The 19091-nt window shown below is 41.7% G+C and overlaps 1 protein-coding gene across 1 annotated transcript in view; it reads right to left on the minus strand.

The window, feature by feature from the left end:
• Positions 1–5044: 5044 nt before the first annotated feature.
• The window catches only part of LOC135699415 (uncharacterized), a 50436-nt gene continuing 36389 nt past the window's right edge, over positions 5045–19091 (minus strand). Inside the window, exons 2-7 of the mRNA XM_065219676.1 lie at positions 13562–13620; positions 12044–13492; positions 11833–11973; positions 11630–11766; positions 8665–8804; positions 5045–8589 (exon numbers count right to left, since the gene is read on the minus strand). Coding sequence (XP_065075748.1) covers positions 6767–8589; positions 8665–8804; positions 11630–11766; positions 11833–11973; positions 12044–13492; positions 13562–13620 — 3749 coding nt within the window. The 3' untranslated portion in view covers positions 5045–6766. The remainder of the gene's footprint in view (positions 8590–8664; positions 8805–11629; positions 11767–11832; positions 11974–12043; positions 13493–13561; positions 13621–19091) is intronic.

Below are 19091 nucleotides of genomic sequence, written 5' to 3' on the forward strand. Positions count from 1 at the left end.
ATGGAAATCGCGATTCGCGACCAGTTCCAGCAAGTGAAGTGAACAGACGACTACACAAAAAGATAATGATCGTGCAGGCAGCGCACAGACACATCAACCGCACGTACAAAAAACAAACAAACACCGACTGACGCACGGACGTCGGGTCGGGCGATGAGTTTTTAACAACACAAAGAACAAGACAGCTGCTGTCAAATCTCAGTTGGCAGGGGTGTGGTGTGATTAGAACACAACATTTTTTCATCGCATTTTACACCCCAGTGAATTTGTACCACGGCCATTCAAAATTATACCACAGACAGACATACAAATTAGTACCAACAATCAATACGAAACTAACGATTTTAAATTGGCTCACCACTTTAGTAGCCTATTGGTCCCAAGCAAACGATTAACGTACCCTATTCTAGTTGAAATTCTATTACTACACTATGTTTGTTTTGATTCGCTATGAAAGTTTGACAGATAACATCAGGGGTGTGTGGATTCATGCAGAACATGCAGGGGTGAGTGAAATAGCTTGGGACTGCTTGGGACCGTTGTTCTGGTACTGAGTGAGCCAAAAATAATAATGATTTTCTTCGGGACCCAGTGGTCTTAGAGTTACCTCTATGTTAGTACCGTTGTACTCCTTTAATCAAGTACCTCAAAACGTACAATTTGTGGTACTAGCTTAAAGCAGTACAACCAACAATCAATACGAAACTAACGATTTTAAATTGGCTCACCACTTTAGTAGCCTATTGGTCCCAAGCAAACGATTAACGTACCCTATTCTAGTTGAAATTCTATTACTACACTATGTTTGTTTTGATTCGCTATGAAAGTTTGACAGATAACATCAGGGGTGTGTGGATTCATGCAGAACATGCAGGGGTGAGTGAAATAGCTTGGGACTGCTTGGGACCGTTGTTCTGGTACTGAGTGAGCCAAAAATAATAATGATTTTCTTCGGGACCCAGTGGTCTTAGAGTTACCTCTATGGTACAACGGTAGTACAACAGTGAACTTTGTATGTCTGTACAAGGTATTACAGTTTTTGGATTTGTTAAGACTAGAGTCGGTGTATAATGAGTCACGCCAAGAGAAAAACAGCTAAACTCGCATCACGGTTTTCGAAAGATTCCGTTTCTTTTCACTTGGCAACAGAGGACTTCTACATCAACTTCAAATGAATTCTAGCCATAAATAAAAATAGCGGCTGTAGTAAATCATTATATCATTGACAAAAAATAGTTGAAATTCTCATTACTGGTCATTACTAAACGTATCCCATGACATGTTAATGCTCACTGCGTATTTATGATCATTTCTTCAATTATATTTTATATTTTATTGCAATACCTTTCGTGGACCTTCCAGAGCATCGTAATGTTTGTTTACTTTGCTCGATAGGTAGCCGGTTTGACAGTTCAATAGGTAGACTTGGCTTCACTCTTGGCGTGACTCATTATACACCGACTCTAGACGTGATGACCCTGGAGGCCGCAGAGAAATCAAAGAAAAGTATACACTATAGTGGAACTAGTGGCAAGTGTGCCATAATGGGCAAGAGTACTAGAGTAGAGTAATAGAGAGATTTCTGAATTTTCAAATCACTTTATTTACAGTTCCTGCATTTATTTATTTGTTTGTCGTCAATCAGTGTAGACCCGAGTGTGGACCGTTTTACAATAGCTGCCTTAAGTCACATAACATATGTGGAACTCGATTGATTTTCTGTAATTATGACAAAAACAGTGGGGAAACTCCACGTGTTCATTTCATCTAACTCTAGGTTTGTGCGGATATTTTTTCCTATGTGGTTAATTCATAAGAAAAAAAAATGTACCATTTTTTTCATAGGTTCAATTTTTTTGGAACCAATTGCTTCAAACTTTGATTTCATTAGGTTTCGTAGGAGGAAAAATACGACCGCGTAAATTTGGAATTAAGTGCATGAAGTTCAGAGAAGCAGCAAAATAAGTACATCGTTTTATATAGAAGTATCATGCATAAATTATTCAGTGTTTTGAGCTGACCTTGTACCGTTCCATTTGCAAGAATTTTGCTAACAGGACGATAAATGAAAACGAGCGCTTATCGATGTAATGACTAGGGTTCAACCAACAATCAATACGAAACTAACGATTTTAAATTGGCTCACCACTTTAGTAGCCTATTGGTCCCAAGCAAACGATTAACGTACCCTATTCTAGTTGAAATTCTATTACTACAATATGTTTGTTTTGATTTGCTATGAAAGTTTGACAGATAACATCAGGGGTGTGTGGATTCATGGAGAACATGCAGGGGTGAGTGAAATAGCTTGGGACTGCTTGGGACCGTTGTTCTGGTACTGAGTGAGCCAAAAATAAAAATGATTTTCTTCAGGACCCAGCGGTCTTAGAGTTACCTCTATGGTTCAACCCTCCTAATGTTTCTCAACTGCGGCCAATTGAAAATTTCAGTTCGAATCCCAGCACAAAGATCTACCCCAATTACTTTGTAAAGCCTAGTATACCTCTGCTGGTATGCAGTTCAAAACGAAGTGAAATTTGAAGCAAGTACAGCCAACAATCAATACGAAACTAACGATTTTAAATTGGCTCACCACTTTAGTAGCCTATTGGTTCCAAGCAAACGATTAACGTACCCTATTCTAGTTGAAATTCTATTACTACACTATGTTTGTTTTGATTCGCTATGAAAGTTTGACAGATAACATCAGGGGTGTGTGGATTCATGCAGAACATGCAGGGGTGAGTGAAATAGCTTGGGACTGCTTGGGACCGTTGTTCTGGTACTGAGTGAGCCAAAAATAAAAATGATTTTCTTCAGGACCCAGCGGTCTTAGAGTTACCTCTATGGTTCAACCCTCCTAATGTTTCTCAACTGCGGCCAATTGAAAATTTCAGTTCGAATCCCAGCACAAAGATCTACTCCAATTACTTTGTAAAGCCTAGTATACCTCTGCTGGTATGCAGTTCAAAACGAAGTGAAATTTGAAGCAAGTACAGCCAACAATCAATACGAAACTAACGATTTTAAATTGGCTCACCACTTTAGTAGCCTATTGGTTCCAAGCAAACGATTAACGTACCCTATTCTAGTTGAAATTCTATTACTACACTATGTTTGTTTTGATTCGCTGTGAAAGTTTGACAGATAACATCAGGGGTGTGTGGATTCATGCAGAACATGCAGGGGTGAGTGAAATAGCTTGGGACTGCTTGGGACCGTTGTTCTGGTACTGAGTGAGCCAAAAATAATAATGATTTTCTTTGGGACCCAGTGGTCTTAGAGTTACCAACAATGAATACGAAACTAACGATTTTAAATTGGCTCACCACTTTAGTAGCCTATTGGTCCCAAGCAAACGATTAACGTACCCTATTCTAGTTGAAATTCTATTACTACACTATGTTTGTTTTGATTTGCTATGAAAGTTTGACAGATAACATCAGGGGTGTGTGGATTCATGGAGAACATGCAGGGGTGAGTGAAATAGCTTGGGACTGCTTGGGACCGTTGTTCTGGTACTGAGTGAGCCAAAAATAATAATGATTTTCTTCGGGACCCAGTGGTCTTAGAGTTACCTCTATGGTATCCAGGAGTACCAATTGAACTGTCAATCGGGGTACAAAACAAGCAAAATAAATAAACATTATTGTTCCCACAGCCAAGTGAACTTCAAGTATTGCATTCATTACTGACAATATTTTAGTAGTTTTAGATGAAAAACATGACTTTGCTTTAATTAGTACATTGTGGTATTTATAAATTATACCAAGCACTTGTTTGAACATTTCTCATCCCTAATAAAAATTGTATGGTTAATTTGCTTAACGACGTGTTCTGGGTATTATCCAAACCATTTGTGGAATAGTTCAATGATTTGGGTTATCGTTCGTTTATGGTTATTTTTTATTAGGGATGTTCTATAATTATTTTCATCTCCGAGAAGCTCCGTTATCGACATGAAATTTTTCACTTCTGAATGAAAGTCATCCGATGCTAACGCAAAAAATATGGTTGCCGTTTACTCTGACGAAAAATAAATCACAAACAGTGCTGATTGTTCGCAACATTTTCTCTTGGCGGGACTCTTATCAGGGGCGATCCATTTATTATGTCACGCTAAGTTGAGGAAAAATTACCCCCCTCCCCTCGTGACGTTTTTCCTAAAAAGCCTGAATTTATAAAGAGACGACATCTTATCCATTTGACAGGTCTTCTGCTCGATTGGAATGACTTTTCCTATGACTTTGACAGACAATCGATTGTTCCAATTTTGACATGTCGTCTCTTTATAAATTTAGGTTCTTTAGTGTTTCCTATACCTAATGCACTGTGTGTCACAAAATCATAACCCCCCCCCCCTCCCCCTTAGAACGTGACATATTATGTGCATCACCCCTGATGTAAATAGGTAAAGCCCATTGAATTTGTCGTCTCTTTCGTTCTCCCGCTGTTTAAATGGTTGAAAGAGTGTGACGTCAAACCCTGTCACCCATTTCAACAGAGACGGAGAACGAAAGAGACGACAAATTCACTGGGCCTCACCTGCTTACACTCATGGATTTTCCATATGTGAATTTGACTTCAAACATCAACAAACCATCGTTGCTTGTTGTCGTTTGGAACCAGTTATGCGAACTAGGCGACGATTGTTCGTTTTTGACAGTCACCTCCACCTCCTTGTTATCACTTACACATATGTTATGTGCTGTTATGTATCCCTACCTTGGGTATAATACTGGTTCTCGTGCCCGAGTAAGGACTGTGTCGGGAGGATCCTCTACTTAATTTCCTCGGCCCAAACACAAGCCGCCGAAACTGAGTACTTGATGACAGAACTGAGTGGGTAACGAATACCTGTGGAGGTGAGACTGATTGATACGACGGAGCCTCCGCAGAGAAAATAATACTGGAACTGCTTACATTAAAAAAAAAAAACATTTAAGATAACCACAAAATTAACGTATACACATTTAGAAGATGCACAGCAAGGGATTTTCTTTCCACGTAAAAGCCTCACCAGAAGCCCAAATGAAAAACGTAATTTAAATTTTTGTCTTACACCATTAAATACCGTAAACAGTATTTTATTGTTTTTTATTTACTCTCTTAAAATATACAGATGTGTGTGTGTAATCGATTGTGGATAGAGATAAATTCTTACTCATTCTATATATAATAAAATATACATACGACGCGATAGGCTAATCTCTACGTGGGGGCTTGCTGGGGATAAATAATTTTCATTGAAATAAACATTGTGAACAGTAGAGCGACTCAAGAGACGGGATTCAGCAAAATTAGGATGCAGTCGCCGATTAGAATTTCAAGACATTCTCAGGAAACTAAAGCCAATCGACGAGATTACGCAGCTGACACAAACCAGCGTAACTAGCACGAGGGCGTGTATGTGTTTGTGTGAAATATTAAAAAGGACTTAAACGGGGGACTTGAGACCAAAAAAAAAAATATCGTATCGAATAAGTTATTGTAGATCAACAGCATCTAGGTTTAATATATATACCTATATATAAATCTATGTATATTTAAAAAATAATTTAACTTACCAAAAGCTTACGGATTACCGCGACCGACAATGATCGCCGGAAAGGGGGTTAATAACTATCAAGCATCGTAACTGCTATTTATACGTAGAGATATCAAGATGTTTGTGTTTGCCGCTCCAAACCTTCTTGCTTGTTTTATTTTACTCAGGGGAATAAAAAGGGGCGTTAGTTAAATTAATTAGCCGGCTCAACAGATCGTCAATATGTTTGGGGTGAAAGTAACATTCTCCGTAGTCAGTTGTTTTGAATTGTATGCTCCTGGATTTAAAGTCTACTTATTCACTTTATATGTATGTTTTTGTTTGGACTTATCCACTATAATATTTTTTTGTCTTAACATTAATTTTAGCAATCTCTGCTTCTTAGTTGTGTTGATTTTTTTTTTTCATTTCGAAGAAGAGATAAAATATGTTGTATTTTATTTGCTTCATACATTTGTTTTGTGAGTTTAATTTTTTTTCTGTTTCTTTTTCTAGCTCACTAAAAGTGCAACAATGCGTGTTTATGTATGTGTGTGTGTGTGTGTTACGTGTAAATGTGTGACACGAGTCCGTTAGGCTCATATTCCTACACATTTAGTTATAACTTTCTCAAGGGAAAGGTTGCCAAAGCATTTAAAAGCGCGTATCTTTCGCTGCTTTGTTCCTAAAAAAAATGGGAGATCGTTAATGATTAAGAGATGAGAGCACGTTTTCCGAACTTTTGTTTTCCTTATTTGCTTACTAGATTTTTTTTGCGTGTATATCCATTTGAAGGTAGGTGGCAGTGTGTGATTTTTGTATGTGTACTTTCAGTATCCGCACGGGTAGAAAAGCTGTGCAGTTGGTGCATAACATCCAATGTATTTACAGATATCTACAAATGTTATAAACAATGTTGCACTTTGAACGTTGGCGTGATAGATTTATCCAAATGGTATGGCTAACTGTCACGCAAACATTGAAAGAGTGTCTAAAAATTGATAAAATTCGTGCCCAATTTTAACTTAACTGATTACCTAAACATTATCATATTACACACTTTGAAGTGATGTATAGCACAACTTTTCTCCTAGCAGGACAACGATACACTGTATACAGAAATTGAAGGTTACGAGTTTGTGGGACGTCAAACACGGAACACTGAATATCGAAATAGAACTTAGCAAAAGGGACGAAACGTAAGCTTTCAGACGAACGAGACGTCGCACAGGGGAGGGCTTAGAAATTGCTTGCATTACGATTCGGCGTGCTCTCCATACTTGCCATGATGGAACTTAGCAGGTCACTGGACTTTTTGGAAGGTGTTGTGCTGACTGTTCGCGCCGACGAAGAACCAGATGATGACAATTGTTTCGAGTGATGAGCACTGCTGCTACTAGAGTGATTGGTGCTTGCTACTGATACATGAATACTTTTCTTCAACTTTGGCGTTGCTGAATGGTGTTCGACGCTGCTGTGGTGGTTGTACGTTGCTTTTGTAGGGGTTTCGGGAGCCGGCGGTGCGGGTGGTAATGGCGGCAACGGTGGGGCTACTTCGGCGGGTGGTGGTGGCGGTGGAGGTGGTGGAGGAGGCGGAGGATGATTCTGGACTTCCAATGGAGAGGAAGAATGGGAGATCGATACGCAGTGCTGCTCGACGGGAACCGCATTTAGGTGCTGGTCGTCGTCCACGATGGTGGTGGTGATGATTTCCTCTTCCGATTTCAAAAGTAGCAACGGTTCGGTGCTGATCTCATCACCTTCAGCCGAGATGGTCGTTTCCATTGCGACGGTAAGCTTGGACTCGTCGTTGCAAGTTATCACAGACTCGTAATTGCTATTGAGTGCTGGTGCTTCCGTGAGCGTTGAATCAATCAAGATGACTTGGCCATGGCTGGAAACCTCAACGTTGTTATCGATTTCGATCTCAGCTGCCATGGGTGGAACTGACGGTACCAGACCGACTGCATGCTCCTTCTCTTTCGTCACACTTGAAGTCGATTCACGCCGACTGCTGCTAGCACTGTGCGGATGTCGTTCCGACGACGATGAAGACAACTTCCGTTTCCGCTCCTCACTCGACTGATGCTTCGAAGAAGAACTGGACAACTTACCCGAAGAGGAATGATACTTATGGTGACGATGTCGATCCTTATCCCTGTCCCGTTCCCTCTCCCGATCCTTATCCCTTTCACGGTGCTTCTCCTTATCTTTGTCCTTATCTCGTTCGCCATTGGAACGATGCTTGTCCTTCTTGCTGCTGCTGCTTCCCACGCTGCTGCTGTGATGCTTATGAGAAGACGTAGACGACGACGATGAGTGCTTATGGCTTGAGCTGCTCTTCTTCTGAACTTTCAATGGTTTGTCATCCCTCACCAGCTTCCTCATATCGATCTTAGCTTCAATGGCCTGCTTCTCAACATCTATCGCGATAATCTCAGGTTTGTCTTCTTTCACCACTGGCATCGCAACTTCCGGAACCGTAGCCACCACCGCCGTCGATGCTGCCGGAGCCGCCGTCGCAGTCGAAGCTTCCGCCGGTACCATCGCCGCTGGTGGGATTGCACTCAAATCCTTCTTCTCCGATTTCTTTGGTCTGCCATCATGCGTTCGCTTGACCGGAGTGCTCTTCTTAGTATCTTCCGCCGAAATTGGATGCGGCAAGATCGTTTGCTTCTCCTTGTAATGCGGTGGATCAACCTCGTACCCATTGGCGATTTCCTGGACGAATTCCTGGTCCGGATAGTACCGCTTCAGTCGTAGATGCCACGCTATACTGGTCACCGCCGTCACCGTACGGAACTGATGGATGATGTTTCTCGGCAAGAAGTAGATATCATTATCGTACAGCGATATCCGCGAGTACTTGATACCCTCGCGCCGGAGCTGGTTCAGCTTGGCATCTTCCACCCACTGGACGCACTGCGAAATCGGTGGCTCATGCAAATCCAGCTGCAATTTTTCCACCAAATGCGGGAAACAGTGGGCATCGAATGCGACCACATCCTTGGTGATACGATTCAACTCGTCCGGTATGCCACAACGGACAGCCTTGAGGACACCTGCAAGAACAAACAAGATTAGCCATCAGTTTCCGGTCGCAAAACTGATTCCGGAGCAGCTGGATGAAAACTTACCAACAGCAGCAGTAGTCATCCGATCGTGACCGTGTCCGACGTGATCGGCGTGCGCTTTGGTGCGGTCATCGATCATGGTTTCTCGGGCCTCCGACAGTCGGGGTAAATATTGCAAATTCCGGAGCTCGTTGATTCGAGTCCTAAAATTGAGGGGGGAATGAGTTGGATTAACATTCATGATACCATAAGTGTCTGATGGTTTTCCCGGTCACCATCTTAAACCTCTCCTTCCCATGGTAGCACAGGTGATCCACAACTTTTCGATCTGTCTCCTATTTGGTCAATCTATCGGTAATTAGTCGGTACTTATTTAAGCCTCTATGTGTGCTCATTATTATCATTATTATCTATATGTATTCTGAATTCTTTTTCAAAAACACATTTTGCATCTCAAAACAACGAAAAACCTTCTGGAAAGGGTTAAGAATTCTCCACCAGATATGTGTAGCCTTCTCAAACGTAAATTTCGTAAAATCTCAGATATTTAGCTACTAAACTATGATTGTTCTCGACAGTGCTCTTGGCTTTGTTAGAACTACGCCTAAATCAGATCCAAACAGTCCACAAATAGAAATGGTAAACCAAATGGCATTTAGTTCAATACTGACAAAGATATGAAGACGTTACATTATAGTCTGGAGAGATGCAAATTTCATTATAGGAACGGAAAGGCTGACGGCTACATGCATGTGGATCTTCTACCACTAGTCTCGATCTGTTGATGTAAGCAGAGCACCCTAGAGAGATTTCTTGGCAGGCTCAAAGATATGTTCCGAAGAACTGGAGAACAAATGTTTTCTTTGCAATACCGGCAAGGATCCACTCGGGGGATTATAAAGAGGACGAAGCAAAGTTAGCAGGTGAAGAAATAGGAGGGATGCTTGACAATAAGGTTAGTCACTCGATGAAGATGGTTGGTGTTTTGGAGGCGGATAAAAAGGTGGAAGAAAGCGCTTTTGCATTCCAGATCGACTAAAAGAAAACATTTGAATTGTTGGATCTCACATGGGCAATTTTTTTTACAATATCACTAAATTTTGAAACCTGGTTTTTGAAACTTTAGAAACTTTAACCATGTATTAGGTATTACTTTTTCTGAAGAATCGTTCCGGCAGATTGACCGACATGAATCAAAAAGCGTTTCCTCTGGGGAAAAGTTAGAATCTCCAGGAATCATTCAGATATTGACATAAATCTTCCAACAAGCCCCTTAGGGGAACGAAGCGTTCATTACTCCTACAAATTTCCAATGATTTGATCTATTGTAGTAGGGTAGAGCGCTACTTCGTCGTAATCGTCCATTTCCGTTCTATCGAGCAGAAAACATCAGTATAATCAATGATTTCACCGTGCACAAATCAGTAATACGTTTGTACCTATGCGTTAGCTCACAAGCTACATCACAAAGCCTATAAATCAAGAAGACTGGCAACTCTGCCTGAATCCAAGCGACAGATACATTAGCGCTGCGCTCGAGTGAAGGTGGAAATAACGCATAGATAAATGAGCAAATATACAAACCATTCTTCTGAGGTTGTAATCTTTGATCTTTTTGAGATGACGCGATTGTGCCGGTCTCATAGCGGTCGTATGAGAAAATGGTAGAGTTGCCAGTCTTCTTGATATGTTGTCTTCGGTATTATGTGAATATTTACACTCATTGTTCTCAAAACAAAAGAAGCGCTCCTAGCGAACTCGCTTTTTCTACCTTCATCCGGTAGGACGAAGAAAATCCAATGGCGTTTCAATGCGTTTGGACGGAATTGAAACCCGTAGGACGAATTTGGAATCAAGAAGCAGTATTAGATTTTTAACATTATCTCAACAATGTGTGGCTGTTTATCAAGTTCAACGGTACATATGGGAAGGAGAATACATTTAGAAGTCATCTTTGATAGAAATATTTCATTTTTAGTTAAAACCCGTTCAAGATAGAGAGGTAAAGCGTGGGTTGTGCTTAGTAGGATGGAAATTAGACCAAAAACCCTATATCCCGTGTCCTTAGTTTAGTGCATGTCGTATTACTCCATCACTATTCAGAAATGATGAAGTATTCGGTTTTGATAAAGTTGTCATTGTTCCCTTCATCGCAAGGAATCTATTCTTTATACCCTTCGAATAGTGAGAGAACCCTCCAAAGGTGCACCCTTTTATCAGTTAAAATTGGATTCCTTAGCAACAAAATTAAACAATGACACCGATAATGACCATGCATCAGAACCCTAGCCTTAACCACTTCAAACTAGGGAACAACGAATAGAAGATTAGGAATCACATAGATGAAGACTAACTAACTCATTTTTACCTTGTTTCAAGATCATCCCGACGACTTATCACTATTAACAAGGTATAAAAAATAACAAGGACTAAGATGCGTTCCTTTGATTACTGAAAAATCCTGTTCCCATAGTTTGAAGTACTCAGGACTAGGAATCGGTGGTAGATCTTACATCATGTAACGTAACACAAAAAGGTGATCTACCAATGTTACGGGCTTTAGTTATGAAATGCATAATTACATTTCGGTTCAGGAACTCAATAAGAGCGCAAAACATAGATGAGTTTTTCATTGAATTCCATTCTCTCGAGACTGAAAAAACTCTTAAAATTTCTGAAACAACTTGCTAATATTAACTATCTAGAAACTTTGTGACAAAAGTGCAACGATCTATGATGCTTTTAAATAATTTTCACTTAGTTTCGTGCATGGAATGATGTATCCGAAGATAATTCGTGATCAAGACTGTTGAACAAAAAAAAAACATAACCTTTCTATTGTCAAGATCCCAGCAATTGGAGATGACGCTAGGTATTCATAATAATAATTGTACACGATTCCCAACTGGACAACTGGACAAGAAAAGTTTAGCGGGTTTCTGGGTGTTTTCTTTTACAAATAGAGTTCGACAAATTCCCGCATAAATTAGCCAGAAATTATGAGGGGGGCATTCACTATTGCACTTACCTTTGCCGCTTGAGAGGCGTCTTGTTGATTTCGGCCGTTGGCACCAGCTGTTCGCCGGGCCGGATCCACAAAATCGGACCATCGTTCGACAATCGCGGATCCATCTGTACAATTGACAACTCTCCCCATGGCATAGCCTGCAAAACAGAATCCATCTTTATTTTCTAAACTCCAACCAAACCAACCATGTTTTAAACCTGTACCTTTTTGAGGAATGGGTTCTGTTCGAGACGTTTCAACAGATCGGGGAAATAGCCTCCGACTTCTTCGTGAACCTTTCCCACCAGACTGATTTGGTGTAGCGGACCGTACCGGACAGTTCCGTGTGAGTAGTTTTTGACAACCTACAAAAGGGAAAAATCCCATTCAAATCTCCAATCACACTACCACTCAAATATTCCCATTCAAACCCACCTGGTCATTGTACTGATACATCGTGCACGTTTCGATGTCGGAATTCCGACCAAGAACACCCGCCTTCACCGTCAGATTGGCATAGTTCTCAGCCATGTGTTCCAACAGATCCGGCAGATAGTCGGCCGCATTGTGCACGATCCCCATCACGTGGTCGGCAAACCCCTCCTCGTCCTCGTTGAAGCAAACATCGAAGAACTCGTTCACCAGTTCCTCCATCTCGGTCTCCGACAGGACACTGATCTCGTCCTGGTACATGTGCACCACCGAGGCGCCTCCATTCGGGTGCACCTCTATCCGCATGAACCGGCCATACTTGAGATGATCGAGCCCCTTTCGGTTGCAGTTCATGTCCCGACTAATCGTACCTATCCTCGTGCATGGTTCCACCGGCACGACACTACTCAATGGATATTCCACCTTTTCCCGTTTGCACTGAATCCCGATATTAGCTCGCTTGATCTTGGATCGTTTGTAGCAGCGTGAGCACTCCCTGCTACTGCTACTACTACTACTCTTGTGCACCGAAGTGGACGAGGATGAACTGGAGAGCTTAGTGCTGCTGACGCTGCTTCCAAGCTGGGACGAAGATTTGTGAACATGGTGCTCATGGGAGGTACTCTTCTCCAGCGGAGGTTCCTGTTTGATAGGTACCGTCGTCGTTGATATCGTTGAGATACTACTACTTGAGAGAATCGCCGTCGGAGTAACAACATTCGTACCTCCGTTGACCAGCTTCTCCGGAGTCGCTGCTCCGTCGTCAGTTATAATTTCCTTCTTCACGACGACCGATTTGTCGTCCAGATTCTTGGGCGACTCAATTTTTATCAAAATATTAGTATTCTTATTACTATTTAAGTTAGTTGTACTGCCGGTGGCACTAGTGCTATTGCCGTTACTGCTGGTGCTGCTGCTGCTACTACTGATGCTGCTAGCGCTGGCGCTCGTGCAGACGGGACCATTGCCTTCGCTAAAGTTCAACGCCCTCGAGACATCGTCCCGAGATTTCTCCGGTTTCAGTGGCTTGTACTCCTTCTTGATGAACACGTCCTGTTTCTTGATCGTGCTGTTTTCACTGTTACTTCGTTCCAAATTCAGCAGTAGATTTATGGGGGAAATTGGCGTACCGGCTGCTACGGCAGCTGCAACAGCGACTGCCGGTGCCGAAACTCCACCGGCGCCACTGTTCAGTAGCTGGGTGGAATTGATCTCAATCGACAGTTCCTGTTTAATTTGGACCGGGAAGTCAACCGGGGCGGGGGTGACTTTTTCCGGTTTGTCTGATTTGTGTTGCAGATGGTGTTGGTTTTCCTTGTTTTGGATTGACGAATTGCTGGATGATTTGTCCTTTGAGGTGGTGGAGCTGCTGGTAGAGTGGATGCCCGAGCTGCTACCGGTGCCACCGACGGTGGCGCTGTGGTCGCTCGAGTGGCGACGTTTCTTGTGCTCCTGTGGGGGAATGTAGATAATGAGGGGTTTAGCGAATTTTTGCAGATCGAATGTTGGATAGGGTCTTACCTTGTCGCGATCTCGGTCTTTATCTTTGCTCTTTTTCTTCTTGTGACTCCGGGATGGTTCTGGAAATTTGGAGAAATAACATGCGTTAGATAAAAGGTTACGAAAAATGAGTGCACTATAGGTTTCCTCGAATAAGGTAGATGTTTCTAGTTGTATATTGTCTGGCAAGCACAATAATGCTCTATGCTCAGAAAAGTCGAGAAAACTTCCAGCCCGAAAGATTTCCTCGGCCCGGGTTGCCGCTTCCGGTTTGAAGCCCGTCGAAGTTCTGAATGTCATAAGGTAAACATTTCAAGATTGAGCTGGAATTAGGACGAAATTAGGACTTATTTTGATTATTTCTAGAAATTCAAGGCTCAAACCAGCATCCTCATCGGGTAGGGAAAGACTTCCCTTATCCGATGGTTAGGTTGGTTTGCGTGGACGTACCTTGAATTCTTAGAAATCATCGAGAGAAGTCATTGTTTACAAAAGCTGTAACGCCCTAATTCCAGCTCTATCTAGATTTGTCGTATTTGATGTTTAATGTAGTCATTGTTTGCCACGGCGAGAACGAATGCAAAGAAATCATCAAACCTCTAAACTGGCATTTCAAGGTGACGTCGTTGTGAGACATTAGCCATTTCCTCAGTATTAAAATTAAATGGAAGTGTGTATGGACCGAAGACACCCTCCCCCCCATTCCTGCACTTTTTCAACCCTGCCGACAAGTTCTTACGCCAGGGGCAGAAATTCACCCAGTTCTTCTACAACCTTCTACCTGTGCACAAACCCTCCAAAGATAAACAATTATCAAAATATTGCTTGCAATGGTTAGATATCGAGTAAACTAGAAGATTAGGTGTTTATTTTTTTCAAACGATTAGAGTATGAATATGGCATTAAATCCGGTTTTGAAAGTCTGAGCTCAGGTAAAAAGTGAGTTTACGCGACACCACTGCATATGAAACACTTGTCTTTAATCACTTGAGCACAATTTGCAGGGTGGCCAGTGAATTTTCGTTTTGAAATTCCCGGTTTTTTCCCGGTTCAAATCTTAAACAATTCCCGGTTGTTAATATTCAACAAAAAACGAAATTGAACGCATTTTTAAGAATGTGCTGAAAGGAATTTACTGAAGGGGACAAATGTGATTTAAGAAGATTCCCAACATTCTGAGGCTTTAAAATTTGTGTAGAGTCTGAAACTAGAACTTTTTTTCTTCAAAATTTGTTATTAATAAGAATCTTTGTGATGCAAGATTTGGAGAAAAAAAAAAATAAATTGTGAGATTTTGAAAAATTTTCAAGATCACAGATTTGAAAAAAATATCATACTTATGAGTCGTGGAGTCATAATTGTCACGCTCTGAGACTTGGAAGCATTTTAAGGGTTTTTACAAATTACAGAACCATCTATAGAATCTAGTGGACAAACCCTGGAGTTTTTAGTGAAATTTAAAAGAATTCAAAGTGTTGATTTCAAACAAATATTGAGCAGGATTCCCACACCGTTTTCGAAGGAGAAGTTCTGAGCAGAATTCCAGAATTATTCTGACATGAAATCCTTAGAAATTGTTCGATGAATTCGGAGAAGAATCTTCTTCTTCTTCGCATTTCAAGCTTATTGCATATCGCATATTAGCTTATTGCGTGCTCTCAACTTAGTGTTCTAGATGCACTTCCACAGTTATTAATTGAAAGCTTTCGATGCCTGTACCATTTTTGCATTGGTATAATTGTTTTGTTTATTTGTTTGTTTATTTGTTCTTCGTCTTCGACAGTGTCGTACAGACTAGTTTAACTTATGCTATGTTTTTAATCCTATTTTTAAAACAATTTTTGGACACATTAAAATCAAACAAATCACTAACATTGTTGAAAGCTCTGAGGCAAGAACTGAGCGGGTTGTTATGACCATAACATGTTCTATGTGCGGGAACTGCGATAAGTGCTGAGTACCGCAGCTGACGCTGTGGAACGTTCAGTGATACTTGCAGGAGAAGATCCGAACAGTCGACGTTATTCTGGACGATATCGAATATAACCAGCCGCTGCAATTTCAGCCGTCTTGCCGATAGCAGTTCCAGATCAATTAGTTGACATCGTTCTGGATATGCAGGTAGATGGACAGGATCATTCCACGGTAGGTGCCGAAGAGCAAAGCGAATGAATGATTTCTGCACACGTTCGATGCGGATCACCTGAGATGTATGGTACGGTGCCCAAATGGGAGCAGCATATTCCAGGATACTTCGCACTAAAGCACAGAACAAGGCTTTTAATGTGTGCACGTCGGTGAATTGAGATGCATTGCGGCGAATGAACCCAAGAACGGAGAAGGCTTTGGCAGTAACGGTGGATATATGTTCGTTGAATCGAAGCTTACAATCCATGATAACTCCTAAATCACGGATAGACTGCACACGTTCCAGCGGAGCAGTGTCAATATTGTAAAGATGATTGATGGGAATCCAACAACGGCTAAAAGTGATCACCTTGCACTTATTGATGTTCACGCACATTCCATTTTCCTTGCACCATCGTGAAAGGGCATCGATGTCAATCTGCAGAGCAACACAGTCCAAAACAGACTTGATGACTCTGAAGATTTTGAGGTCGTCGGCAAAAAACAACTTTCCAGAAGATATTTGCAGGCACAAGTCATTGATGAAGAGCACAAAGATCAATGGACCTAACACACTCCCTTGTGGAACTCCAGATGGAATGTAGAAGGTCCTGGATCGTGCTGAGTTCACCTGGACGAATGCTTTCCTACCAGTCAGGTAAGACATTAGCCAGTCGGCTATCCAATCGGGAAAACCCATATGTCTCAGCTTTTCCACGGCATAGCTATGCGGAACAGTATCAAATGCTTTCGAAAAATCAATGTATACAGAGTCCACTTGATTCCGGCTTTCAATCTCACGAAACAAAACGTTGGTGTAGCATAATAAGTTGGTTGTTGCAGAGCGATGGGGAACGAATCCATGCTGGTATTCCGAAATTATCGGTTTTGCTGCAGACAGTAAGACCTCGTGGACCAAGGATTCAAAGAGCTTTCCCAGGCAACAGAGAATCGAGATCCCGCGGTAATTTTCAACGTGCCGCACGCTACCCGATTTGTGGATGGGAATCATTTTGGCAGTTTTCCATAAACCTGGGAATGTTTTTTCATTTAACGATCGATTGAACAGTATCGTCAAAGGTTTAACTATAGACTCGGCGCAATTCTTCAGCAGTGTTGGAGTTAAACCGTCGACTCCGGCTCCTTTCGACGCATCTAGTTTGGCTAACGCTCTCAACACTTCCTCACGAGAAAAATTGAAAAAAGGAAGGTGGATATCATGGGATGGCACATTTTGAAAACAACCCGGGTGAGGTTGGGGCGACTCCGCATTAAACACACTTTGAAAGAAGGTCGAAAAAAGATTAGCTGCCTCTTCAGAAGAGCAGGCCAAAGCGTCACCGTACTTGACATTGTCCGGAACACGATTGCTTGCCCTTTGTTGCTTCACGAACCTCCAGAACATTGATGGGTTTTGTTTCAAATTCGATTGCAGCCTCTGCATGTATTCATGGTAGCTTGATGCTACGAGCTCTTTGTAGGACAGTTCCACAAGGTGAAGCGATTCTCGGTTTTCAATGGTTTTGTTAGCGAAGAATCGTTTACGTGCTTTACGCAGTCTGTTGCGCAGGTTTCTTAACTCAATGGACCACCAGGGCTTCCTTGTGTGGCAAGTCCAATCATACTTCTATGCCCAGGGAAGTCGAGAAATTTTCCAACCCAAAAAATTCCTAGACTGGACCCGGAATTGAACCCAGCGCCTTTACCGACTGAGCTAAGGGAGAAGAATGCAAGTTCTAAATTAAATTGTTAGGTAATTTGAGAAGATTTAAAAAGGATTTGTGGAAAACAAAACTTTGCGGAAAATTCCTACGTGTTTCTGAGGAGATTTGTATGAGGATCTTTAGTAAAAAGAGAGATGAATTTTAAGAAGTATTCCAAGAGAATTATGATCAGAATTCAACAAGAAACAGAGCTCTAAGAGTGTTCTGGCAATAATTTCAACCCTAGTGCGAAAGATTTATCACCAGAACTCCAACAAAATTCATTGCAAAAAATTTGCTGATAATTAGAAAGAAATACTTTAAAATACTCCAAGGGGCTTCTAAATGAAATTTTGAAAGATGTTTGAACAGATTTTCAAAGGAATCAAAGTCTCCGGATAGGCTCAAGGGAATTCAAGGATTCCAATTAAATTCTTAAAAGGGGTAGCATGAAAATTAAAAAAAAATCAACGGTAATTATTACGCGGACTGTTTTCTGGTTTATTTTAGAAAAATTTCAAGATAATTCAGAGCAGAATTCCAAGTTAATTCAGGATTTTATTAAATTAAAACCCCTGAAAAGAATAATTCAGTTTCGGTTTTTACAAATTTTTGTTTCCAAAGTTCAGCATCTTCAATTTTTTCTTTTAAGGGCTATGCACTCTACATCTGAAGTTGAAACAACAAAAATCAATTTGCTATATTACTGAACAACATTATAGCAAATAGAGCAATTCATCATTTGGTAAAGGATCACTCTGTTTTAATGGTTTATTCTGAAACTCTGGTGTAAAAATTTGTTCCTCTGGTATGGTTAATTTATTTTTTCCGGTTGTCTCGCCAAATTCCCAGGGTTTTCCCGATTACTTTTCAAATTCCCGGATATTTCCCGGTATGCTGGCCACCCTGAATTTGAGACACAGCTCCACAAAAAAAAAATTATTCCGAATGATACGCTTATCTAACCACTAATTCACCCAAAATCATGGAACGGATGATTACCGTCGACTCATGGGCTTCCTGAACGAACACAATCTTCTCGACCACCGTCAACACGCGTTCCGTCCAGGGCACGGTACTAATACGTACTTCGGGACGCTCGGTCAGGCCCTCCACGACGCAATGAAAGATAACCAGCACGTGGAGTTAGCAACGTTGGACATTTCAAAGGCGTACTACCGGGCCTGGATGCCGGAGGTCATCCAACAACTAGCCAACTGGGGGCTAAAAGGTCACATTCTCCAATTCATCAAAAACTTTCTGCACCACCGAACCTTCCAAGTCGTCATCGGCAACCACCGTTCGAACACATTCCGCGAGGAGACGGGTGTGCCCTAGGGGTCCGTCCTTACGGTCACCCTATTCCTGGTTAGAATGAACGGAGTCTTCAGGAACCTGCCAGCGGGGATCCTAATCTTCATTTACGCCGACGACATAGTGCTTATGGTCGTTAAAAATACAATAAAAATCCTCCGCATTAAACTGTCCCAAGCCGTCAACCACATTTACCGCTGGACCATCAATGCCGGATTTCAGCTGGCTGCACATCTGTACCCATAGCCACCGATCCCTGACGTCACTGGTCACCATCGGATCTCAGGCCATCCCGCAGCATAAAACCGTCAAGACTTTGGGAGTTCGAATTGACCGCAGCCTTTCGTTCGTATCCCACTTCGATGAGGTGAAATCTAACTGCCGGTCAAGGTTGAACCTTATTTGCT

This window comes from Ochlerotatus camptorhynchus, unplaced genomic scaffold, assembly GCF_037179485.1.
Source record: "Ochlerotatus camptorhynchus isolate MF236.1 unplaced genomic scaffold, CSIRO-AGI_Acam_v1.1 ptg000108l, whole genome shotgun sequence".
In the NCBI taxonomy this organism is placed as follows: domain Eukaryota; kingdom Metazoa; phylum Arthropoda; class Insecta; order Diptera; family Culicidae; genus Ochlerotatus; species Ochlerotatus camptorhynchus.